Source organism: Bacillus rossius, chromosome 2, assembly GCF_032445375.1.
Source record: "Bacillus rossius redtenbacheri isolate Brsri chromosome 2, Brsri_v3, whole genome shotgun sequence".
Taxonomy (NCBI): domain Eukaryota; kingdom Metazoa; phylum Arthropoda; class Insecta; order Phasmatodea; family Bacillidae; genus Bacillus; species Bacillus rossius.
The window spans coordinates 97,897,118-97,924,178 of record NC_086331.1 but is presented as its reverse complement, the minus strand read 5'-3'; the positions used below and the strand labels follow the sequence as shown (position 1 = coordinate 97,924,178).

Below are 27,061 nucleotides of genomic sequence, written 5' to 3'. Positions count from 1 at the left end.
AATGCCAGCAGGTGGGACATGGTTGCTGGAAGGAGTGTGTGTCTAACTGTTGCTCCATCTGTTCCTTTTGGGTGACCTTGGATGCGGCAGTTACTCCTGGGGGTGTTCTGCCTGCAGCGCAGCTGACAGTCATGTCGGCTGGGCAGTGATTGACTGGCAGGCATGGGATCACATATGCAAATGCACTTGTGGAGATGGCATAAGGCTGGTATTCCAAGACACAAAAATAAGGGAGTAGGTGTTGAATATGCCACACCTGTACCCTAACCATATTCCTAGTGCACGAGAGGACACAGCCACTCCCTTATTTTTAGGAAACAGATTTTGGTGTTGTATCTGTTGCTGATCTGTTGCCCAAACTTCCGCGCATGCGCAGAGCTCACTTTTTTGGTGATTTTGTCCGGATAGCGAGGGATGTACCAAGCGTATTGGTGTGCCAAATGAAACTTTATGGTAGCGAAACTATCCTGGAATACATTTTGTATATTTTAATGGTCATAACAAGAAAATATCGCAACTTAAAAAGTACTTGAGAAAATTAGAAAGGCGCTTATATTTTTGTGCGATGGTGCTGTTATCTCTAGGATTTTTGCTATAAAAACAATTGTATCGATGGATGCCAAACGTCTGCTAGAACGTATTGGAATCAGTTTATAGCCTGCACAGGGCACCATTTTAAAACGGTTGCAGATCTGTGACCTTACTGGGATTTGGTATGGACACATTTTGGAATATGGCCCGTGAGTAAGGTTAAGGTTATATCCCAAAAAAGTAGTGCTTATTCACTACCTTACCTGAACATATTGAAATACTGCCCTTAGTGTAGGTGGATGGTATGAATGACATGACAGGTTAGTGTTGCGATGTAGGTTTCTCAGCATGGTTAGTGCGCCCATGTCGATGCAGGCAGCCATTGCACATTCTGCAGGATGTAGCCAAGTAATATCGTTTGTGTATCTGTAGGAGGCTTGAACCTCTTGTCCGGTGTGGTGATTGAGGTATGATCAGTCTTGTAGTCAGGTAACATAGCAGTACCTGTGGGCTTCAAATGTAACTTAGTAGATGAATAAAATAGATCATTGGTCCTGATATTTTTATTGTAAACAAAATAAATATTTTTCCTCACCTTCATTAAAATATTATTTTATTTATTTACGACAGTCCAAATTATTATTATTTGATAAACTGAAATTTGAACACAAAGATAGGGTCGTATACTAGTTTATGTAAAAGTTGTTGAGTTTACTTGAAGAATGTGTTTTTTTTATTCTTTCTCTTTAGTAACAATAGAACTCACTGAATCCAGGACATTTTGAGGCATATTGCCGACACCTCCCTTTTTTTGATATTTTTTTTTGTAAACAAGTTCAATTCATAATTAATTTTCCTTTCAATTGACTTGGTTTTGCTATTATTACAAGTTCTCTAAAGCAGGTGCTCAACCTTTCAGAATCTCTGCCCCCTTTGAACAATGATGTGAGGTCACACCCCACCCAACCACCTCGATATGTGGTCAATACAAGTAATACAATTAGAATTTGAAACTGAAGCTGGTTATTAAATTAAAATACAGAATAGATAATTTTATACACAAAATTTAATATTACTACACATATCTTAATCTGGAATATATTATTACAATAATAAAATATCAAATAATTAAATACAGAACAAATATATTTAAGGTAATAAAGGATCTAGGTGATGTTGGCATGTAATACCTATCACTTGCACAACATTAATGCTGAAAATCCAGATTCACGGAGATAAGTGGATGAAAACTGCACTAACAATCTCATAGCTTCCAAAGCAACTTCTGGGTGAACAGGAAGATAGTATAACAAAAACTTTTCAACATCCATGTTTTCAAATTCCGTGTCTGCTTGAGAATCACATTTTAGGTCGATTGCCTGTTCCTGAATATGATCAGGAAGTTCATCCAAAGTAGATTTTAAAAGGATCTTTTGTCAACTTCAACTCACAGTTCTCTGAACTAATAATATCTGGAAAACAGTCCGCAATTTCATTTTGCAATACTACCAAATGCCCTGATAAGGTCTTTCAATTAATTTATCTGATGCAATGAAAATTTTTTTTTCTTATCATCGAGCAGGTCAACAAATCTTGGAAAGGATGAAACGTTTGGATCTGAACTCTGAAGACGGTGTTGCCAAAGAGCTATCTTTTCGATGAAACTCTTAACTGTATCATAACTCTTCGGAATGTTTTTCTGACTCTGTAGCTTCATGTTCAGAAAGTTGAGTGTTTCAAAAAAGTCTGTTAAATATGGCAAGTGAATGATAAATTTTTCATAAAAAATCATGCTATACAGATATGCTTTCTTTGAAGTCTTCAAAATAATTTCAACTTGCAATTTTAAGTTAAATAATCTAGCAAGCATATTACCTTTGGACAGCTATCAAACTTATGTTTTGAAAAGAAGAGTTTCTTGGTCACCATTCAACTCTTGACATAATGACTCAAAGAGTCTAGTATTCAAAGCACTGGATTTGAAATGGTTTACTATTTGATTGCAATGTTCAACGTACAGTCTTACAAGCTAAAGCTTGTCAATGAATAAAACAGTGGAAACCAATTATTTTAGGGTTCTGTTTCTTAGCCAGTTCTATAAAACCTGATCAGCGTCCTGTCATGGCTTGAGCTAGATCAATACATATTCCAATAACTTTCTCCCAAGGAAGGTCATTAGATGTTAAAAAAGTACGAAGCGCAGAAAATATATCAACAGCTTTAGTTGTCATTTCCAGAGATTTTAAAAATGTTTCCTCAAAGAATTCAGTTCTTTCAATAAATCGGCAATAAGACAATAACTGTGCGCGTTTTGAAATGTCTGTTGTTTCATCACACAGCAAAGAAAATAACGGGGAGCTCTCTCGTTTTTGCACGACTGGATTTTTTAAATTCAGAGCCATTTCATCAATTCTGCATTTTACTGTGTTGTTTGACAGAGAAATTTTTGCAACTTTATTACAGCTGTGTTCACTGAGCATATTACAAGCAGTAAGTAAACAAGGTTTTATTAATGACTCACCAATTGTATGAGGTTTCTTATCTTTTGCTATCAATAAGGCAATGTTATAAGAAGCTTCAACAGTCCATTTGTAAACTTCCACTGGAAAGTTTCATGTGTTTAAGACCATTTTTCTTGGAAATAAAAAGTCAGTAGGCTTGTCTTTCAGAGCAAAATGATCAGTGAAATGTCATTCCAATCATCCAGGCCGCATTGCATCATTACTCAGAACAGCATGGCAAATAACACACTGAGGTAATTGACTACCATTTTTCTCAATGAAGGTAAATCCTTATTTAACATAATCATCATTATATAGTCTTTTATTTTAGTGATTTGGCCATTTTCTGTCCTTACAACAACAACAACACACAAAATGTCACTTTCACTTTTTAATTAGATTAAAAAAAAAAAACACGGGCATCAAGAATTTCAAGAAAAATGGCAGCTCACAGCTACTACACTCACGCAGAGATGAATCACATGAGTCAGACGACACTGGTACACATGCATCACGGAGAAAGGGAAAATGTGATAGAGAATTTGAAAGGAGAAAAGGGAAAAAATAATAACAAACTGAAAGCAGCCGAGCGAGAAACCATTCTCAAGCTCTTGCAGTGTTGCCAGACATACGACAATTATCTCAATTTTTACAATTATGACAATTATTGTGTTCGTGTTCATATTGCTTCACAGTTGTGTCTGTGTCAGCCTCAATGAACTTGGTAGTGGAAATGGTCAAATCATAACTTGCTTCTGCAATGACATATGATTAGGACCATGCAGGACACATTGCTCTTAATTGCAGGCCTGACATAAATTTTATTTATGATCTCTAGCACGTTAATAAGGAAGCATGAGGCCGCTGCCAGTGGGTTGCAAGAGTGCGCCTGGTTAAACTGGCCTTGGTTGCTGTGGATTTTGGGCAGACATAGAATTGTTACAAGATAAGGAGAGTTCTGTTAATATGCACAAAAGTTGTGGGACCTTTATATGGGTATAGTCTATAACTAAGAGAATATGTAGGAAACAGGGAATGCATGTTCAGTGGCTCAACTCATTGAAAGTAGACAATTATTTTATTTAGCTTTGCAATTTTCTATTATATAAAAAAAATGATCATGTTAATGTGTTTTCTGTTCACGTGTTCAGAGACTTACATAATCCTTTCCCTGAGATGTATTAAAATATTTTTGGTAAAATTCATATTTGCATTATTTAGGGATACACAAGTGTATGGAAAATGTAATATTTATTTGATTCAAAATGAATGTTTTTAATCCAGAACCATGTCATGAATGTGCATAATTATTTTTAATTACATTACCATTTCTGACCATTAAATTTCTCAAATTTATTTGGTAAGTGCTTTGGTTTAGGGCTCATGCAATCTCTTTGCCACTTAGTAACCACCCAGTTGGAGCGACTGTGTTTGTGATCTCGCTCTGTCAGATATATTTGGAAACTAGTTAAAGTTGCTGGTTTGCCCCAAAGGAGGTTACAATTTTTTGGACGATAATTCAATTTTTTTTCCTGCATATTTTGTATGATAGAACATTTGTTGTAAAGGATGCCAAAAAAATTAATATCAATTAATAAAAAAGAATAAGAGAACTTTGAATTATTTATAATATATTAGCATTTTATGGTAAGCCTAATTATGTTTTTTTATTTTTCTTTTGAAATTAATTTTTTATTTTATATTTTCACATGAACACACATGCATTCACACACACACACACACAAACACATGCATGCACGCTTGTGCACACACACACACACATAGGGTCAGCTATGACCACAAATCAATTCCAATATTTTTTTAAAACCACTCACACTAATCTGTAGTCATAGATTGAAACTGAGGTGCTCTACTGCTCTAGCTTTATATTTTCAATGTGATAATATTTATAACATATCCAAAATGTACTGAGAAGGCTGCTGGTTCAGCGGTGGACACTAGACTGATAACACTGGAAGAGCACACTTTTATTCTACATTTGTCTCCAGCTGGGTCAGTTTGGTCTATCAGGGTTGGGTAGCGAGTGGCTTACATGTGCAGCCAACTGACTGAATTTATTTTCATTTTCACTATCATGGTTTTAGAGATAATTTGGTGACATGGTGGACAAAAAAAGTGTTGGCAGTGTACAGGTTTGGTGCCGAAGAATAATAATATAAACAATTTTGTAGAGGAAGATATATAAAAATCTCTCTGTAGTAATTTATGCATATTTTCTAAAAGAAAAAAAAGTTTATTAGATCACCTTCCTGTGTGTGAATGTACATTAACTTTGCTCCCATTGTCATTCAATTAAAATTCACATTTAATTCAGTCTCTTAACTCTTGAATTTGAATTTATTTATTTTTCAATTTCTTGAAATTTGCTTGTGAATTCTTTGACTAAGTCTTAAGTAACATGCATCACATTAAAAAATTGTTCTGCGAAAAATTCTAATTAGTAGTTCTGTCTTTCAAAAAAATAAACTGAAATAGTTACCACAAATTTTAACCATTTACCCATTCTTAGAAAAATATGGTAAAAAATCTTCCTAATAAACATATTTTAATAAAATTTCATAGTCTTACTAAAGTCACATTTTAGCATGATGAAAAACCAGTTTTAAGTGTGGATTGAACAAGTCAAACTTTAACATGATCTCGCAAAAATCCAACCGGATAGCTTGCGACAACTGTCTGTTGTCCTAGATAGCTAATAAGCATTTTTATGTTACGAGATTAACTCAAACACAAAATATAAAACTAAATTTATGGCAGATATCTTTAGTATTAATCCGTAAATACACATCTTGTGTTACTGAGGTACATTATACAGATTCCAATATGCACAAAAGACCTTGGGTGGTAAATATATTACTAAAAGACACCGTTTTCATGTAGTGGCAGTTGCTATAAATTTCAGTTAGGCTACTTCACCTTTAGTAATTGCTCCCCACATTCATTAGTTTTTTGATTCCCGATAAACAAAATTTACCTGTGAAAACAGTAGCATGCAATTGTTAATGTACCTGAGTCAATTTTATAAACTTGCTGCAAAGATAAGGGACAGTCATGGAACTCATTTCATTTATATGGAATCTCTACCACCATTCAGCTTGGCAGCAGTTCTGGTGAAAATGCATTTGAAGTAAAGATACATGAAAGCATTTATGATGCCCAAGTAAAGTGCCTGCAATAAACTGATGCAGTTTGCCAGATAGTCAACTAACTGTTTCCCAACTTATTGCTTGGATATTGATGCCAATTATAAGGGTTTATGTTTATCAATCCATCCGTGTTTCATTTGTTTCATTCAATGTGTATCAATAAATTTTTTATTAAATCTTGTTCTGCCATAACACAAACAGTTTTGCAATGAAGCTCAAAAAAATAACTTGTTCCTTCAGTTTCTAAAGCATCATTTGGCAATAAGTCAGCCAAAAATCTCCTAAGATATTGTATTTGTCCAGCCACTGCCCATCCCAGAATCCATAAATGGATTTTACAAATTTGAAGTCTTGACTTCAGAAATAATAAGCCTAATTTAAAAACTGAATTTTTTCTGCAGCATCCTTACACTAATTGTAGGATGTCCAAATAATTATAGACTATATAAAGGGACAATTTAAATGTTTGTAATGGTTTGATAAGAGTTGGTGATAAAATATTAACAGAATATTAACTTACTACAGCTTAATGTCTCGACATCAAACCATTACAGATGATGGATTGTCAGAGGATAATGATAAAAGTACTGACCAAATGAATAAATTTGGGAGAAGAAAGTAGCCTGAAAAAAATCACCGGCTCACTGTAGAATTTGACAAGTTTCATGCTTGAAAAAAAATCACAGTTCCACCCTACCTTAGTGGGAGGTTAGTGAACTTACCACTCAAACAACCACCGTGGACCCATCAAAGTAATAATAATAATAATAACAAAAAAGAAATCGCAAAAGCTATGAAGAAAACATAGGGCAATTTATGTTTGCTCACAGAGTCAGATCAACCAGAAACCCAAAACTTCATGCAAGATAGCTTGAATAATCCAAACCGGTCTTAAGTCATATTTGTATTTAACCTATAATTTAAAGTTACTGACAACAGACTTACAACATTATGCAGCTGGTTGACTGTGACATAACCAATATCAAGGGCAATCTCGTTCCTGGCATTGATGAAGTCCTCGTAGCTGGGGTGATGCTGCACGTCGACGTGTTTGCAGTACGCCAGCGCCAGGTCCTGCTTGGGAAGCTGGTGCATCAGCTGCTTGTCCCTGTACTTCTCGCCCGGGGACCCCAAAGAAGGCACCTTGGATGGCGGCATGTGACTGAAGTACTCTTCAATCTGAACACACACCACACTAACTGCAGTTTCCTAAACCCATACCAGAGTCTTAAAACAGTATTACATGACCAGCATGGTACATACTAGTTGGTTAGAGCTGTACTTATAGCTGGCTGTTATACATGTCAATAAATACGACCTAAACAAAGATATATTTGAGCCACATATTGCATCTGAAGGCCTTGTTTGAAAATAATTGCTCAATAGGTTGTAACTGACACTTGGAGCATGTTATTACATTAACCTAAAGTGAGTGTAAATTATGTTGAGTACTGCCTCTAAGTATGAATCATGACTGTTTCATATAAGCTAATCATTCTAGTAACAGGCAGCCAGTACGGTGACATATAGGGCCTAGCTGAAGGCAACCAGACATTAGTTTTTGATTCTTGGGCAAGATTCTACCAGCAGTTAAACATTTTTCAAGTTGCTCTAAAATAACAAATTTTTATAATGTGCACTCTTGTATTTCAATACAGCTGGAAAATGCTATTAGTAGAGACAAGATTATTTGGTGAATTGCTTTAAAACTTAAATAACACCAAAAAGCACATCAATACACCATAAAGCAACAAAATGCAACTATAATCATGAAATAATCAGCACTTTTAATCAAAATTAACTAAAATAAAAAAATATCTTTTAATATAGTTGATTCAATTTTCATTTATTCAGCAGGAAGTTTGTATCAAAAAGTATGTACTAAATACATTCATTTGTACATTATGGCATTGGTACATTTGTCAAACACACAAATATGTGCCAATTTTTTTTTGATTGTTCCGAGTAGTTGGACATGCTTATTACAAATGATTATATTGTCAGAATTCACCATATATCAGTCAAAATGAAACCATTTTGGTGAAATTAGTATCATAAAACATTTAACTGTCATATTTGCTTAGTAATATGCTATCTTCACAAGAAAAACAGTATTCAGAAAATAAAAACAGTAACACAGAAATCTCCTGTTTTAAAAACCAAATAAGCCTAAAAATAAAACCATAAAATATTGTCCCTAGCTATTAGAATTGACAGGCTTGAATATCAGCTAGTTAATAATAATGTGAATAGATTATATAGCTAAATGTAGGTGAGAAAAAAAAACAATTTTTCTAGCACTGGCTGGTTTTTCCCCCAGGGGTTTCTTTCAGTGCACAATTAAGTCTAGTTGAAGAGTGCTTTGTGCGTAATAGCTCAAAATGAGAACACAGAGGACTGGTTGATACTCCCTTGAAGCCAATGAAGAACATACCGTCTAGTGAAAGGGATGCACCAATTAAAAAATTATGCATAAAGGCATTGCCTCACCTGTTATAATAAACATTTAGTTTTTGGGTAATTTAAAATATTTATGAAGAAAAAAAGTTAAAAAAAGATTGTTAAAAGTTAAATTATTTTTACTGCTCAGTTATGGAAAAACCGAAAATGAACTTTAAGAATGTGACAATGACCCAATTTATAAAACTAAAAATTTTTAAGTAATGTATGATTAATGACTTTTTACCAAATTTAAAACAAAAAATAATATCAAATGCTTTTATACTGAAACATTCATCTAGAAACTAATGACAAACATGAAATTACTCATCACTGGGATTGATAATATGTGCTCTTCCTGCAAATCTCTCCTGTTTTGGGACCACAAAATTTCAAAAACTTAACAACAGTTATGATTCCTATAAATTTATTTTGTACTAACCAATTAGATTTAAATAACAACCTGGTGCAACACAACCAAGCAATCAATATTTTATTTCCATGGGTACTTAAGATTAAAACAAAATTGTCTAAAAAATATGTAAATTATTTTATGACACAGTAAATATTGTAAACTACTTACAATTGCCTGGGAGTGCATGATGTTATCGCACATGTCAGCTAAGCAATCTTTGTTTTAACGTGGGCCAAAAGAATTTGTGGGCGTATGCTCGTAGTAGCAGTAAACAGAACTAAAATTCTGTGAATCATAAACTAAGCACGCTTGGCCGGTGTTTCTTTTGTAAAAACACATTAGCTAATTAGTTTTATCATAAAAATAACTACTTTGAATACCGTACAATTGTTGTACTGTTTTGTTAAGTATATGCAGTTTAGATAATAATGCGTTGGTCAATAAGCACTGATTTTTTTTTACTACACATGATAAACATCACACAAACTGCAATGGCCACGACATACACACACTAACTGGATACAGGAAAAAACATGTGTGGGGATACACCACTAGAATCAAGTTAAAGTTGAAACAATTTACGAATTAACACTTCCCCTTAAATTGTTTAAAAGAAGTTACCAAAAAAAAACTTTCAATTCATTACATTAAAAAACAAACACACTCAATATGGGAACAAGCAAACAATAAACAAGCTTTGATAATAAACACAAGACATCATTTAAGACCTAACAGATTGATAAAGTTATGTTTTTCCCTGGTTAGGGGCTTTGTCAAGATGTCTGATATCATGTAATCTGTTGATAAATAATTAACATCAATAGTTTAGTCTTGGACAAGGTCCCGAACAAAATAATGCCTCATATCTATATGTTTATATTTTGGCTGGTTACATTGTTTTTAGCTAGATGTATTGCCCCTTTGTTGTCACAATACACAATGGATGGCTTGTGTTCATGTTCGGGTTGCAGTTCACCGTACAACGTCCTCAACCACGAGACTTCCTGAACAGTGAAGCTGAGCGCCATGTATTCAGCTTCTACTGTGCTCAAAGAAACTGTTCTTTGCTTCTTACTAGCCCAAGAAACCAGTCCGCCTATCCATGAATTTGATGCTGCCAGCCAGTAATTGAGTGTCTGTTTTTATTGTGACTCCTCCAATCTGCATCGCTGTAGCTAAGTAATTCATGGTTCCCATTTTTATCAAACACTAATTTCAAGTCTCTAGTCCCTTTCAAGTATCTGAACACCCTCTTGACAGCAAGCCAGTGGCATTTTTGTGGGTGGTAGTTAAATTGACTTAAGCAACTAACAGCACAAGATATGTATGGGCGAGAAACTTGGCACAGGTAGAGGAGACTGCCAATAGCTTACTGGTATGGTACTGTCTTATGATAATTCACATTGTCACTGTCACGTTCCGTTCCATTTTGCAAAGGGTCCCAAAGGGTGATCCCGGCCTTCATTGGGGTTGAGACGGGGTTACAGTCCAACATGCCAAACTTATGAAGCATGTTGTCTACATAGTCCCTCCAGTCAATGAAGATTTGTCCATTTTCTTTGTCCCTGTTAATTTTCATACCTACATAATTTTCTATTGGACCGAGGTTTTTCATGTCGAATTCTGTTTCGAATTTCCTCTGGACTTGCCTCTGAATTTGTGGTTCATTCGTGAAGTTTATAAGGTTATCAACATATATGGCACATATTAAGACACCTTTGTTAGTATGTTCAAAGTAGACACAAGGATCTGCTTTGTACTGTCTTAGCCCCATTCCTGTAAGGACTTGTTTTATACAACAATTCCAGCACCTTCCGCTTTTAGTCCATACATAACCTTTTTGAGCCACCAAACCTTGCCAGGAGGGCTTCTTTCAAGCTCTTCTGGAGGTTACATGTATATAACTTCATCTAGTGCCCATGTAAATAAGCAGTTTTCACATTCATATGCACTATCTCAAAATTTTCCTTTACTGCCAGTGCAAAGAGGTATCTTAGTGAAGTGTGTTTAATCACCGGTGAGAAGGTTTCCTCATAGTCTATACCTAGCTTCTGTCCGCAACCCCTGACTACTAGTCTAGCCTTGTATTTAGGTTCCTTGGAGTGCACGTTTTTAATTTTGAAAACTCATTTTGATTTGATAGACTTTGCACCATCTGGTAAGTCTGCCCACTCATTAGGTTACATTACTAACAAATGAAGATTGTTCTTCATCTATTGCTTCCCTCCACTTTGCAGCTTGTGGACTTGTGAAAACTTCCCCTGGTGTGAGGGGCACGTTTTTTTCTGCAATGAAGCAAGTCACAAAATCTGGATCTGCAGCTTTAGTTAGGCCTTGGGGTGCGATAGGATTTTCTGAACTGTTGAGGACTAGAGGTTTCTTCAAGGCCACCATTTCTCATAAACTCCTTGAAGGACTCTTTATCTGAATCTGCAGTGAAATCATTGATTTCCCTGTACTGCTTAGTCTGTTTTTGAGAGACAAGTTGTTCACTATCACCAACAGTTTGAGGTGGGCTTGCCTCCTCTCACCATTGCTGGCATTTGTTGAGCATACTTTCCTCTAAGAACACAACATCTCTGCTGACAGTCACTTCTTTAGTCATTAAATTGATGAGGTGATAACCTTTCATGTTATCACAATAACCAATGAATATCAGTTTCTCGGATTTGGGATCCCTTTTTTTTCCTCTTCTCTCTTGGAATTTAAGCCATGGCTTCACAACCGAAGATTATGGCATAACCGAGCTTGGACTTCCTTGAATACCAAGCTTCCAACTGTGTCTTTCTTTCAATGGCTTTCGTCGGGCTCCTGTTGTTGAGATGGACAGAAGTCGCTACTGCTTCGGCCCAATACATTTCTGGCAGTCCTGCATCTTTTAATAAGCACCATGCCTTTTCATCAATTTTCCGATTAGCATTCTCTGTGACCCTGTTCTGCTGTGGTGAAGTTCTGACTGTGTTGGTGTCTAATGCCCTTCATTTTCAGGAAACTGCGGAACTCACTGTTGAACTCTGTCCCATTATCTGAGCATAATATTTTTATTTTGTGACCCTTCTGGTTTTCAACAAGTGCACAGTATTCTTTGAACACATCACAGACCTAATCCTTTGACCTCAGGAAATATACATTTGTGTACAGAGAATAATTGTCTACTAGGACAAAAAAGTACTTATTGCCTCCAATAGATTCTGTCTCCATGGGACCACATAAGTCCGTACGCACCAGTGCCAAGGGTTCCTTTGTTCTAAAGATGCTTTGTTTGAATGGAAAACGAGATTGTTTGCCTTTGACACAAAACGGGGCCTTGCTTGTCTGAAGGTTCTTCACTCCATCTGCTATTGTTTTTAACAAGTTCATATCTTTTCTGTTTAAATGACCTAACTTGCGATGTCATAATTGACAGCATACACTCTATCAACACATGGAGACTGCACTGTGTCAAACTGATAAATGCCATTTTTCAATAAATGCCATTTTGATTTTTCAATGATGCTGAGGCTATAAGTTCATTATTTTAGTTCAGTATTTTACCAGCAATTATTATAAAAAAATCGCAGTTTTTCTTTTGATTGTGATTTTACTCGCTGAAAGTAGGTTGGCTGCGATGTCTGGAACATGATGCACCTCGTGGGCTATGATGAGGCTGGTCTTGTCATTGACTGACAACTCAATAGCAACATTTCCCACAGATTCTGTCGTGAGAGGATTGTTGTTTGCCATTAGGATTTTTAGCTTAGATTCGGACACACAATTCCGTAACTCATTTTTTGTCAAATGCACTGATGCACACATATCTAAATACCATACAGTTTCACTGTTTACCATGTTTGTTAGCATATATGCTAAAAATGCATTGTTGATTTTATAGTCGAAATCATTATCCCACGTTCTTTCATTCGCCTTTAACTTGACACGACAAAAAGCAGCAAAATGCCCCGTACAATTGTAGCATTTGCGAGGCGCTGCATGGGGTTTGTTTCTTTTGTTGTTGATCCACGACGATCGATTAATGTAGAGTGCTGTATCGATATTGGATGATCAAACTTGGCTCTAACTAGATTTTACGTCTTGTAGCAATTTGATTTTATTGGCGTTAGCTGTAATTGGAATTCCTGAGCTCTCCAAGGCCATTATTATGGGTTTGTACTCTTCCGGGAGACCTGCTAGCAATACAGTTCCAACACATTCATAAGATATTTTAATATTAATATCACGTAAGTGTTGGTCTGTTGAAGTTATTTCATTCACATACTCAGTTGTGTTGTTTTCACAACGTTGTAGTTTTTCCCCGAAGGACAGACTGTTCGACGCCATGACGCCACGATGCGAAATGTTAATAATATCCGCACTCCTCCGCATCGACTGAACTTGTTAATCCGCACTGATCGACACACTTGGGCCCATAACCTTTGACGGGTATATACAGTTAAGATAATAATCGTTGGTCAATAAGTACTGATTGTCTTTTACTACACATGATAAACATCACACAAACTGCAATGGCTGCGACATACACACACTAACCGGATACAGGAAAAAAAAACAGGAGTGGGGATACACCACTAGAGTCAAGTTAAGGTTTAAACAATTTACAAACCAAAATGTTTGTATTCTTAAAAAATCTTGTCAGGATTTGGCCTACATAAATTTTATGATAAAAATGATATGATAAAATGAAATTTATTCATAACAGTAGCTAAAATTTTAATAACCATAAATACATCTAGCAAAAAAACTGTTGCAATTAAATATAAACATAGAAACTAGCATCGCACGGGCTGCCACCAAGTCACAAATAAATTTCCAATTCCCTTACAATCAAGCCTATAGTATACTAAGGTTTTTTTGATACAAATTATTTTTTTTAATGTCGTAAAAAAATAGTGCGTTTTTTATTGATTGGCAAATGACTATCCTTCTATTGACTAATTATTATAAAATTGCATAAAGGGCTAGCCTGTGCATATTAGTTAAGAGCCTACATGAGTTATACTGAACATGTGCACATTAGAAGACTACATGATTCTAATGGAATCTTAGAAAAATGACTCATGGAATTTAAATATTGTTAATGGTGGGAAAAGAAACAGGTCTGGAAGGGCTGCCCCATTAATTAACGACAGTGTTATTTATTTAAAAATATTTACACTGATTAAGTTATAACGATTTGTCTGTCCACAAATTAATCACTCTTCATTAAGTCCAAAATTTAGTTTTACCACTGGAGCTCGGCTCGACAGTGGCTCTCTCTACCGCTTGTCTCTTACCGCGCAACTCATCTCAACAAACTGCCACTTGTGTCTAGCCGCTGACAACTGTGCCGCATCTTCGGCTTCATTCGGCAATTCACGCCGCTGCTCGTGAGTGTGACAGTGCATGAACGACACAACAACCACAACAATTTTTTGTGCGCTCACACTTTCAGTTACAGTGTTCAAATAAACTGCCTTTAACTTATAAGATGTCATTCTTAAAATTAGCAAGAAGTAATTTAAAGAATTATTCAGTAGGTTAGCTACATTATAAATACTTTAAAACATTGTGGATGGTTGGTTATATTAGGTAAGTATATCTACATTAAAAATACTGTAAATTCATTTTATGGTTGCTTAGCAAATAACGTTTCAATACGTAGCTATCCAGCGCTAGGAAACAGTTTACATGATTTCACAGTATCTTTAATGTAGCTATCCTAACCAAATCAACCGTCCGCAAAGTTTTAAAGTATTTATAATGTAGCTAACCTAACCTAATTGACCTTTAGTTATCATGAGTTGTCCATCCTTCCGCGCCGTCTTTTTTTTTTTGCCGTCTTTTTTCGTCAGGAGTGTCGGGTGTGCCGAACATACCCGAGGCTAGCCGAAGATGCGGCACAGTTGTCAGCGGCTAGACACAAGTCAAACAGCCTCACACTACTCACTCGTCCGCCCCACATCCCAACACCTGGATGCACCACGAAGCCCGTCACTCGCCATCCACTTCCGCTAACGAAGGGGTCACGCACTGCCCTCGCAGGTCAGTGTCTCCACTTATAGATCTGCCAAGTCCTGCCCTGGAAAGGTCTCCTATCCCTCCGAAGTGTCGCATCATCAGAATTCCCGCCTTAACACTCGAAGCTCCGAAAACAATGGCGTCTTAGTTGCGCCCACTTCACGCAGATGTGGCTCTGATAACGTGCCGAACCCTCTAGAGGCGCAAAGAATCTCCGGGCTCAATGACAGAGTGCTAGGGAAGGAGAATCGGTGTAGCGAGTCAACACTGCTAATCGGATTAGACGTGTAACGGTAATGGAGAGACGTGTGCTGCCTGCATCGCGCCCCACCCACAGACAGGCGCGCAGGCTGACCGACCAGCCTAGTCGCTCGAATACCCGTAGCAATATTTTTTGTTGCCTCAATTTCAAATATTTATCAGTCTCCTGTATTTAATTATATGAATTATACTACCATCGCTAATTGTAGAGGGTTGTAATTAGTCGTATGTCATTTAGCCATGCTGAATAATGAATTTTATCACTCTGTCAAAATCCTTCTTTTGAAAAGGAATGCACTGTCATCCACAAGATTATGCTGCTCAGTGTTCTGCTGGTTTATTAGGACCAGCACCCAGCATGGAATGTAAAGATGGAAAGGACAGATATCAAAATGTAGAAATAAGACCAATAATTTTTTTTGTAAAAGAGGGCAACATGGAAAAAAAACACACTTGACCTGTTGAGTGTCACAGTTGTGCCTGACTTTTTTTTTAGGAATCCTGCATCATAAGTAATGTTTTTAGTCTTACTGTAGCTGCCAGCTGGTATGATTTTATTTTACTTGGTGTAAATTTTTCAAAAACGTCCTGGGTTTTTATAAGGATTATGCCTTAAGTACAGTTATATTGTGACGTATTGATAACATTTGTATAGTTGAAAATAATATATTGTAAATAATAAGTTAATATGAGTATCAAATAAATAATAGTTCAAAAAACTAAAAACACGCTTTTATAGAAAATTCAACTAAAAAATAGAAAATAAATTTTAATAAATATAAATTAATAATATTGAAAATAAGAAAAATGTATTTTATCATAAAAAAAAGCGTGGGGTGCATGGTGTCAATAGTTATAAATATTTTATGGACATTCATGAGTAGGCGGATTATCATTTTGACAATATCTTAAAAAGCACCCCACACTTTTTTTTATAATAAAATACATTTGTTCTTATTTACACTATTATTAATTTATATTTATTAAAATTTATTTTCTATTTTTTAGTTGAATTTTATATAAAAGCGTGTTTTTAGTTTTTTAAACTATTATTTATTTTTCATTTTTAGTTGGATTTTTTTATTACATCAATTTACTATTAAAGTGAGTTTACTAGATATTGGCTGCTTTTAAAATATATATTCGATATTGCGTGTTGAAGAACTATAATACACAATATTTTCAATATCCTACTAAAAATAACAATGATTTTCAATAAAATCGGGAAGTCATTGATGTTTATTCTAAGTCGGTAACTTATTCGAGAAATGAGCAATTTGGGCGCCTGCTGCTTCCCTTGGATGAGATAGCCGGTTCTCAGGTTCCCTCTCAGAAAATTTCATTTTATTCAGAGTCGGTAACTTATCTGAGAAATAGGTGATCGGCGCGCCTGGTAGTTTCCCTTCTTGGTCTTGGCGCAAAGACACTACCAGTTTAGGAAAACAAAAAATCGCTAATCCTGATCATCCTAGTAAGGATAACGGGTCCAACTGATTAAAATATTGAATTGTCATCAGTCCTTGATAAGTATGCCAAATTTCGAGTTAATCTGACGTTTTGAAGGGGGTCAAAACATGTTCAAAGATTCAGTTACATACTAACATACAAGGGCCATTGCCTCCCCCCCCCCCCGAAAGGTCTTATGGTGCGCGAAGGCCCTGGATGCACGTCAAAATTAAGTACTTTAATTGTCCCAAATTTTGAAAACTCGGGGGCAAATGACCTTTCCCCTGGGGGGGGGGGGTGGGGGGAGGGTTGAGAGGTTGAGGACCACGAATTGCTCGGAAGAGCTCGAAAGAGAATCAATTTTTGAAATTTTTGAAATTTCGGGGTTTCGAAACTCCTCCCCCCCCCTCCCCCGCACGCACGCACGCACGCACGCACACACACACACACAAACACAATTGAAGGGGCAGTCGACTTCGGAAAAATTTACCACCATGCCTCGGACTCATGGACATACAAAAAGCATGGTTATTGCCCATAGCAAACAAGTAGGGTTTGTTGTCCATATGCCCCCCCCCCTTTTCACTTTTCGGGTTAAAGTAATAAAATTATTGTATTGTCATCGGTCCTCGATAAATCTACAAAGTTTGAATGAAATCTGGCCGTTTAAAGTGGGTCAAAATCGCACCCAAAGGAGTCGGTTACAAACATACAAACAAACACACAGGTGAAGCTAATATAAAGCGTGTAAAAAGAAGAGGGTGTCTGATCGTTGGCGTAAAGCTATTTAACAGTATATGTAAATTGTGTATTATATACTAGCTTAAATACCCGTGCTTCGCTACGGCAGTCTACAGACAGAACACACTCACACGGCTCGTTGTACTTGTCCCTACTCGTGGGTACGACACTGAAGCACCTCGAATGAAGAAAAAAAAAATCCAAGAATGCAATGCCCGCTGCCACGGAGACGCAATAGGTAACAACGCTATAGCGAAATTTCATCAAGAAGTATCAAAATTCTGATTCCAATGATAGTTTTCTTGAAATCGCGTGTAGTGACCTTTCTCGTGTTTTCAAGGTCAAGTGTGCCAAATTTAATAGAGAACGTGATAAAGCTGTAGAGTTGTATAACAAAGAAACAAACGGAAACTCTCATATCACACACAAACAAACAAAAAAAAAATAACACACACACAAAAATACAAACGCACACAAACACACACCCGCACGCGAACGAGGACATAAATTTAATGGGTAGCACGGAATGCTTAAACAAACAATTTTTTGTTAATGAACATATTTCCGAAAAAGCCACAACCCTGCAAAATTACAGGTGTGAAAAATAGCGCGCAAATTTAAATTTACAGTGCAATAGGCTGAGAGGAGGCTTGTGAACAGATCATTACTTACCTACTGAACCGTCAACACTGCGCTAATCGACAAAAAGAATACATGTAATTGTAACGTTCAACTGTTCACTGTGCTGTACAACCAACTGCTGGTTGCTATTGCACTTAACTCTAAACATCTGCGCTACGCTCGTCACCTGCTACCGTCGAGCACCTGGAAATGAAACGTCACGGCGTGGCGCTGCGATTGAGCGTCCTCTAAGCCACTGGGATGATCCCTAGATGGACGCGATATTCAAATTTGCAAGCTACTGTTCGCGACTGTAATTGTGCAGAGTTGCTTTTTCCGGACATGAGTTTACTAAAAAAAATTACTTGTTTTAGCATTCCCTGCCACCCATTAAATTATTTACATTGTATATAATGTATAACATATATATCGTAAGTCATGCAAACCCACGATATTACTTGCACTCAGTGTCACTCACACAGTTGGTTTCAAACCAAACGCTCCACAAGCACACAAGCTACAAAAGCCCCAAGCTTATAAACTGCAATGAACGAACAGAAGGGTGATCAAACTGCTGGTTGAGCTACATTATTTCCAGGCTGGAATAGCTCGGAACGGCTGGGAGCTCGTCGCTAATGGGGCTGTGTTTGCCGACACAAGAGCTGCACGGGCGGCAGGGCGAACTGAGTCGGTAAACAAAAACTCATTACCATTTACCGTCGATCTATCGAGATTCTGTCATTGGGGAACAATGGCTTCAACATTACACGTGGAAAAAGGTAGGAATCTTTCCAAAATAAGAGCACGCACATTTCATACACCAGGTTACCAATTCCTCAAGTCACTGTTTATAAACTCTTCCCCTGAATTTTTTTTCCGACTTCAAAAGGAACTACGGTGTTTAAAAAAGTCATACCACTTGCCTACCAAAATGGCCCTTAGGATTATATTCCCGGCGGGGTTAAAACCCCGATTATTCGCGAGCGGGAAACGTGGCGGTCGTTGCCGTGGACTGTGGATTTCCACCAGGCTTTAATTCTACCAATTCTTCATTCCCATCTCAACCCCTCACATCGATGTCGACGAGAAGTTAAACACGGTTTGGCTTACAGTAAATTATTCTTTTTATAAAATATGTCTGAACAGTTGACGTAGAAGTATTAAAAGTTATATATATATATATATATATATATATATATATATATATATACATACACACACACATTGTAAGCCAAACATAATTTTTTCAGATAAAACATCTAGTACAGCTGGGATGTTAGTGTGTTTTAAGTTAACTGGCTAAATTTCGTTTATGAGACTGACATTTTTTAGAGTTAACTACTGTGCATTACTCAGGGGAGGTAACGCAGAAAATTAAACTTCTCGAGTAGTTTGTTTGGTACGTTTTACATCGCACTGTTACGCACCGAGCCTTAAGGCGATGGGACCTCCAACATTACAGTGAACTCCGATCGACCTGAATATCGACTCGGTGCTCATAAACTTGGGCCAAGCCGGTGTGTTGGGCTTGAACCCACGACCCTTGCCATACGCGATACGTCATATCACCTAGTGTTCAGTTCAGCTTGCAAACTTGCATGCACATTAAGTAGCTGCCATATTCCAGACGTATCAGTACGGGCGGGTAGTGAAGCATACACGTACATAACCTCCGAAGTGACATCACAAGGACTATCTGAACTGAAAGTAAAGTATGCAAGTAAACAAATCGGTTTACTTCTCGCTTACATAGAGAAATGACGGGTAGAGGGACGGACAAATGAAGGGTAGAAGGACGGACAAATGACGGGTGGAGGGACAGACATGGATCGGACGAGTGACGGGTGGGCGGAATGACGGGTGGGCGGAATGACGGGTGGGTATAATGATGGGTGGGCGGAATGACGGATGGACGAATTACGGGTGGACGGACGGACGAATGAAGGGTTGACGGGCGTACAAATGACGGGTCGATGGACGACATGTGGACGGACGGATGACATGCAGATGGATGGGAGGATGGATGACCTATGGACGAATGGATGACCTATGAACGGATGGAAGGATGACGGACGGTTTGTCACAGTTGAACTTGTTTTTAGCAAGGATGGCAAATACTATTTAAGGATAAAATTCTCCGCGAACAACTACGAATCTTCAAGTGTTATAAAATAAGTTTTTCTAAATAAAAAAAACAACACTTTGCCTTTTGTTCATAGCTAGTTTGATCGAGCGATAATATTTTAAATACCCAAATGGCATTTGGTAATAATTCCTGCTCCAAGAGTGCACTCACTACTTCTGTCCACACCTGTTCGCCCATATTAAAAAAATTTCAAAGAAAATTCTTTCCCTAATGCCCATTTACGAAATAATAACAAATTTTGTAATAGTTCCACATTGAGTCAATTTAAAAGCATATACCAGGCTTATGATTCAAAGTTATTCCATAGGCATATCATTTATTCGAATGTGCTAGGACAATATAATAACCATACAAAGTTTTAAATGTAAAATTTTTAAGGACCAGAATATATATTATCGATATAAAATATGATTACGTGTTTTTTTTTTTTTTTTAAATCGAAAGTGCTGAACAATAAATACCTAGTTCGGAAAATCTAAAACATGATACAGATTATTGTGAAAATACCTGTAAATGTCCAGAACTCAGGAAGCTACTGCGTACTCTTAAAACAGTTGTATGTAATGGGACCCTGGCAATCTACCAAATCATCACTACTGACCACTCATTAAATTTAATGTTATTTTGGGATGTTATAATTTCTTCAACATTACAACCTATACATTTGTAGGCCAAAAGTAATAAGGTCTTTTCAAGGAAATCAGGGACATTTGAGGGCAGCAAGAAACATGATGACAGTGTTTGATTGGATATTTTATAATCCATAGGGTGCGCGGTTATTCACATAGGCCAAGATTCCAGTGGGTCCGAACCAATGAACAGTTCATAAATGTGAGTCATGCCGGGTTGTTGTGATCGAAACACCCCCACCACATGAGTGAAAGGCGTCAGTGGTTACCTGTGTCAGGTTAAGTGAGAGAGTCTGAATCATAGAGCAGGCGAACGTTTAGCAGTGAAGCAGGATGGAAGCACGCACCTGCTGCGACGACAGTCCCGGCGGGAACCACGACAGGCCCTCGCTCATGCTCCTCTCGCGCGACGAGCGGCGGCGAGGGTCGGCCGGCTGACGGAAGCCCAGGCGGTCGCGCACATTGACCCACTCCTCGTGGTACACGTCGTGCGAGTCGCGCGGGCACTTGCAGCTGTTGCACGTCTTCCTGCAAGCACACGGGCGCAAGGTGCGCCGTCAGCCAGGAGGGCCGCAGACAAGGAAGGCCTCAGACAAGGAGGGCCTCAGACAAGGAGGGCCTCAGACAAGGAGGGCCTCAGACAAGGAGGGCCTCAGACAAGGAGGGCCTCAGACAAGGAGGGCCTCAGACAAGGAGGGCCTCAGACAAGGAGGGCCTCAGACAAGGAGGGCCTCAGACAAGGAGGGCCTCAGACAAGGAGGGCCTCAGACAAGGTGGGCCTCAGACAAGGAGGGCCTCAGACAAGGAGGGCCGCAGACAATTGACGATTGATTAAAACGGATCGCGGGCTTTCGCGACCATTGTCGGAAGTTAACTGCCACCTTGAAGATGGCGACTACAAGGTTTGCGATTGTTTACTTCAGGTGATTCTGACATCGAATTGCCGGAGAATGACGATCCCACGAGGAGAATACTTCGGAAGACACCATGGCTAGTGCTGCCGCGCAGTCACCTCATCTCCCGGCCGATGACGTCTCGCCGCCTGAAGAACGCGCCGCGTGCAGCTGCGGACAAGAGACTGGCTCGGCCGGAGATACCGCTCTTTCAACCCCAGCAGACCGCCCGGTATCTCGGCCGGTTATCAACAGTCAACAGTTCCTTAAACCCAAGTACAAAAGCACTCTCTCTGGTCTTTCTTCGATGACATCACTCGGATGAACATTTGGAATTTTGAGTTATCACGACGTGGCAGTCAGAAAACAAGCGACATCAGAAAAAATTATACACGAGGCAACACCCCGTGCGGTAACTTTTATTTTACCAAGCTTTCTTAAATGTTCTTATTTTTTTTTTAAATTCCAGACGACATTCATTAAAATCAAATACGTAGGACATGAACTTCATGGCGATCGCTAATCCTAATTAGTAAAACTGAAATTGTTGTAAGTGCTGATTCATAGACACTGGATTATTCGCGCCAACCAGCACAGGAATTTCAAAAAGACCAAAACTAAATTTCACCCCAAAGTTCTCATCTCCGATACACTCGAAAGTCTGCACGTATCAAAATTATCGGCGACAGCACAAGGCCTAACGGAATCTTCAATAATCATTCGCTGGCATGTACTAAAACTTATTCACATTCTTGCCTTAAATAATATCGTTTAAAAATAACCACGAAGAGTTCTCAAAATGAGTAGGCTATCCATTCAGTTTCAAGTGGTTCGGGGCCCACTATAGTCTTTGAGACCCCATCGTTTAGGACTCTGTGCAATTCCGTAATACGTAAAACAACCCTTACCTTTAAGTTCCACAAAGCCGACAGTTTCTTTTAAAACACCCAAACACTAATTACGATTTAAAAAAAGGGGGTTGTCTGTAAAGTCGGTTTACGGACGATAATTTTACGTGATAACGTCATAAGAAAACATTGATGAAAAATTGCATACTTTTTAATTTTCAAATATTATTTACAGTTTTTGCAAATTTAATTTAAATAATTTGTTTAAATATAATCACTAACAATTAGTTAAAAAGCCCGCCTTAACCTGTTTGATATAATAGAAGATTTTCTCGCACGGTGGTTGGCCGGTTCTTGCACGCTCGGCTCAGGCGGAACGTGACAATGAGTCATGCTTTTTCGTGCGTGCAGCCGGCGTTCATCGATTTATAAGACGTTATCACGTCAAAACCAGCTATAAAAGAACTTGTATGATTACCCGCGATACAGATGCGTTATTTCTTCGTTCTTATTCATTAAATAGCCAAGTTATATTTTTGTGATCATGTTTTCTTAAATGTTTTTGTAAACAACCGCGAACTCAACAAAAACATATCTTATTCGTCCACAGAACAGTATTTTCATTGTTCTTTAAAACCAGGACCTTCAACAACATATTTAAGTTGGACATTGGACATCGATATACGCTACTATTTAGTAAACGAAAACACGATAATGTTAGTTCCGTCAAAGGAAACATAGCGAAAATAATTTTTATTTTTAAACAATTCGCACTATACCTGACAGCTATCAGTCAATTGAAGTACACATGTATCCCTTACTTTACATTAACAAATAACTATTTCACTTGAATTTACAGTGCCAGAAGAAACTTAACTTGAACCGCAAGTATATTTCTTAGGATTTCAAGCCGCATGAGTTGTGATTTTTCCGGGTAAATTCGGGCGTTTGTTGATCTGCTGCCCGTGTTTTGTTCTTCTTCCCTTAGAGTTTAGATGCTACTGGAGACCGGATGGGTGGTAAGTGTAGCCACCCTATATCCAGACCTGGATAAAATATGAAAGCGGATTATGCCCTAGTGCCTCGACCAACTCTTCATCTTGACCATCCTTTGTCTCCTGTATTCTCTTACAGTATTGATGCATGCCCATTGCATCCCGCATGTCTGTGCCCAGGTTTCTCCCTGTATCAGTGCAGGTTTTTCCTGGGCCCAACTTAACATATAGTTAAGTCTATATTTAACATAGGGGAGTTAGTCATGGCTTCAATCACTGCCATGGCTGGCCAATGCCCACGCAAAGCACACGGTACATGCGACCCTCTCCCTGAATGGCTAGTCCCAGCATTACTACGCGAATGGGCTTCGGCCTGAGACGCAAATAGGTCCCTCCCTAACCCGGACTACTCCTAAATAATACAGTTGGTTTTAGTTAGGTTAGATAAAAAAAAAAACTGCGCGTGTTTTTAGTTCGCTGAAAGTTTATTATGACAAAGGAAAACTTTCTGGAAAAATATGGGGTTGAATTTTTTCCGGAAATTCTCCATAGGGACGTTCTATACACAGGCAAAAAAAAAAAAAAACTAATGCGGTACGGCATTCGTACCGAACGAGGCAAATAAAAACCTTTCATTAGATTTAATTATTTTAAAACTAGATGTATATCAACTTCCACACAACCTACGAAATTCATAAGGCTACTTTATATAAACGTTTTCAACGAATGATAAACAGAGTCCTCCAATACTGTAATAGATGGAATGTGGGGATCTCAAGAGTTTGAAAACCTCACGACCACGCACAGACGTGTGTTTCGCAGTGCTGCGTGCGACTACGGGACTGCGAACAGTTACTCGAGGGTCGAATTTTTGGAAATTATGTCGCAAATAGAACCAGGTATCTATGGCAGTTTCGTAAACAGTAGATAATTTTTTTTTTTAAAAGAGGCAATATCATTGCAGGCCTAACTTACTCCCCCGTTCGTTCAAATGGCGAGAAAGATAAATGAAAAGTACCACCTGGTCTAAAAGCGCGGGGTTACTAGGGGCGACATTGGCTCGCGCATCACACGCCTTTCAGCCTCTATTCACCAGGCTCCGAACTGGAGTGAAGTCTTCTCGTCGGTAACGCGCCTTCATGTGAATAGTCGTGACCCTTCTATACAGAAATATTAAATATAAGGGTTCCCTGCACTTCCACATGCCACTCGCAATAACACGTAGAGAATTTTTCATACCTTAAAACATACGTGAAAATATCCATTTTAGCCTTTTTCACTGTTAAAAAAATCATGTTAAAAGACGAAAGCGTATGAAAAAACTTGTATTGGCACATGCAATGGTTCTTTAATGTTTTTCGTAATGAGGCACGTCAAATGTACTTTGAGCTTTTTGTGAATGGCGCGTCAACTCCTTGAGCTCTGCATGTTGCTGGGCGACCCAATCAGTCGGCCTCCTTACTTCATTACCGTAGCGTCTCTTCAGGTACTTCGTTATAGACCAACTATCATCCACACGGAAGTTCTACACGCATCTGAAATATGCCAGAAAGGCTTACATTGCAGGTAAATAAATGATAACTCAAAATCGCCAGGATTCACGATGTGGGGCAGTTTAACCTAGTTATAAAAACTGCATGATGTCTATTGTGAAATAACTGAGATCGGTGCATTTAAGTATTCATAAAATATTTATATCTAAAACTAAAAAAAAAAAAATACTACGCAGTTTCAAGTAAATTGTCAATAGTTTGACAATATGACATTGGTGGGGACATTCAGTAATTTTTATCTCTTTCAGTGATTCATTAGAAACAATCAAGAGAGCTAACACTGTAAGGAATAATTCTGCCGGCTATGATTAAGAATTTACAACGAGGGCTTCAAAATAACGTTCACAATCACACTAAAAGTCTTTAAAGAAAACATCCATACTTGTCTGGAAGTGGCGCCGAGTGGCTGTGTGTGGAAAGGAGGCCCGCGTAGGCCAATTGTCCCCTCAATAAACCTTTAAATCTTTTGATCAAAACTCATTCGTAGTGGAGTTTCCGTTATGGAGGGCAGTATTCATCAAGCGTCAAACGGGTTCCTAGACGGTCAGTCATGTTAGGGACCGGAAAAATTCGCGGGTTCAATGCCCTGTAGGATGAACTCCATAGTTATACGTACACTCGGTCAAATGTCACCTACTGATTGGCTGCTGTCTTGTGAGACGTCCCAACGTAGCAGCCTGTGATTCGATAAAGCTTTGGTTGGGTGTTTCTAATTGGCCCAGAGTCATCCAGGTGAGTTGTGAGCCAATAGCAGAGGCAGCACTGAGGTATAAATATTTGTATTTTAGCCTATCGCGAAATGAATTCGCGAATTTTTCCGGTCTCTAGTCATGGTTAGAGACCCGGAAAATTCGCGGGTTCATTTCGTGTTATGCTAAAATTCAAATAATTATACCTTAGTGCTGCTTCTGTCATTGGTTCACTGTTAATCTGGAGGACTGAGGGCCAATTAGAGACCCTCACTCATAGAAGTGTCGAATCACAGGCCACCCAGTCGAGACGACTCACAAGTAAGTAGCCAATGAACAGTTGGCATTTGCCCGAGTGTGTAGAGGATATTGGAGTCTATCCTGGAGGTCATTGAACCCGCGAATTTTCCGGTCTCTAGTCATGGTTGACACCCAGCTCAAAAGTATTATGAAGTAAACATTTGGTGACGCAATTCGTGACGAATTCGTGGTACATTTAAATGCATTGCCTTTAAGTAATAGTAACGGGAAGGAAACGAGCTCAATTTGAAAATGTGAATTCACACAACCTGTGCGCGCGCAATGTTGCAGTTGAAATGCCCGCTTTGAAAACCTCACTGTCGCAAATGAGTTTCGCAAGTAAGTGGTCCCTCGCGAAGAAGGCGCTCCTGGAACGCGATCAGGTCGAGGTCGCATTCAAGGTCGCTCTGGACTCACTCTGCAGGTTGGAGCACGGTGAAAAACAGAAGGCGTGAGACGTGTACACCTGGAAGCCTAACATTCAACGACCCCCGAACAGGACATGTATTTTTCGCTAAAGGATTTCCTGACCAACTGTGTGTTAATACTTTCTAGCATTGTCTGTGTTTCGTGGTTGGCCGGGTTTATTTTAAGGTAAAAGTCTACTGCCGGCATACCAATCACAGCCATCCAGTGTGTTAGCAAACGCGTACTGAATGACCCGGCCAAATAGGGCCATGGCTTCTCTTGCAGACGGCCGTCAATTACAATGGAACAATCGCTAGCGTGGACATAACTTATCGCTGTCTAATTAGCGATCAAATTTTTTTTTCTTGCGAAAATTACGTGGCCCTATTTCGAACATAGCCGATGCTCGCCCGTGCCAACTTTGTGTTCGGGATAAACAAAGAAAAATACAATTTTGCGAGAATGCACACACTTTCAGAATTTT

At 38.3% G+C, this 27,061-nt stretch overlaps 1 protein-coding gene across 3 annotated transcripts in view; it reads right to left on the bottom strand.

Moving 5' to 3' along the window:
• Positions 1-27,061, bottom strand: part of LOC134529496 (four and a half LIM domains protein 3) — a 411,563-nt gene that overhangs the window by 205,112 nt on the left and 179,390 nt on the right. For all 3 annotated transcript variants that reach the window (XM_063363644.1, XM_063363643.1, XM_063363642.1), the window contains exons 3-4: positions 21,239-21,419; positions 7,145-7,378 (exon numbers count right to left, since the gene is read on the bottom strand). In XM_063363644.1, coding sequence (XP_063219714.1) covers positions 7,145-7,378; positions 21,239-21,419 — 415 coding nt within the window. The remainder of the gene's footprint in view (positions 1-7,144; positions 7,379-21,238; positions 21,420-27,061) is intronic.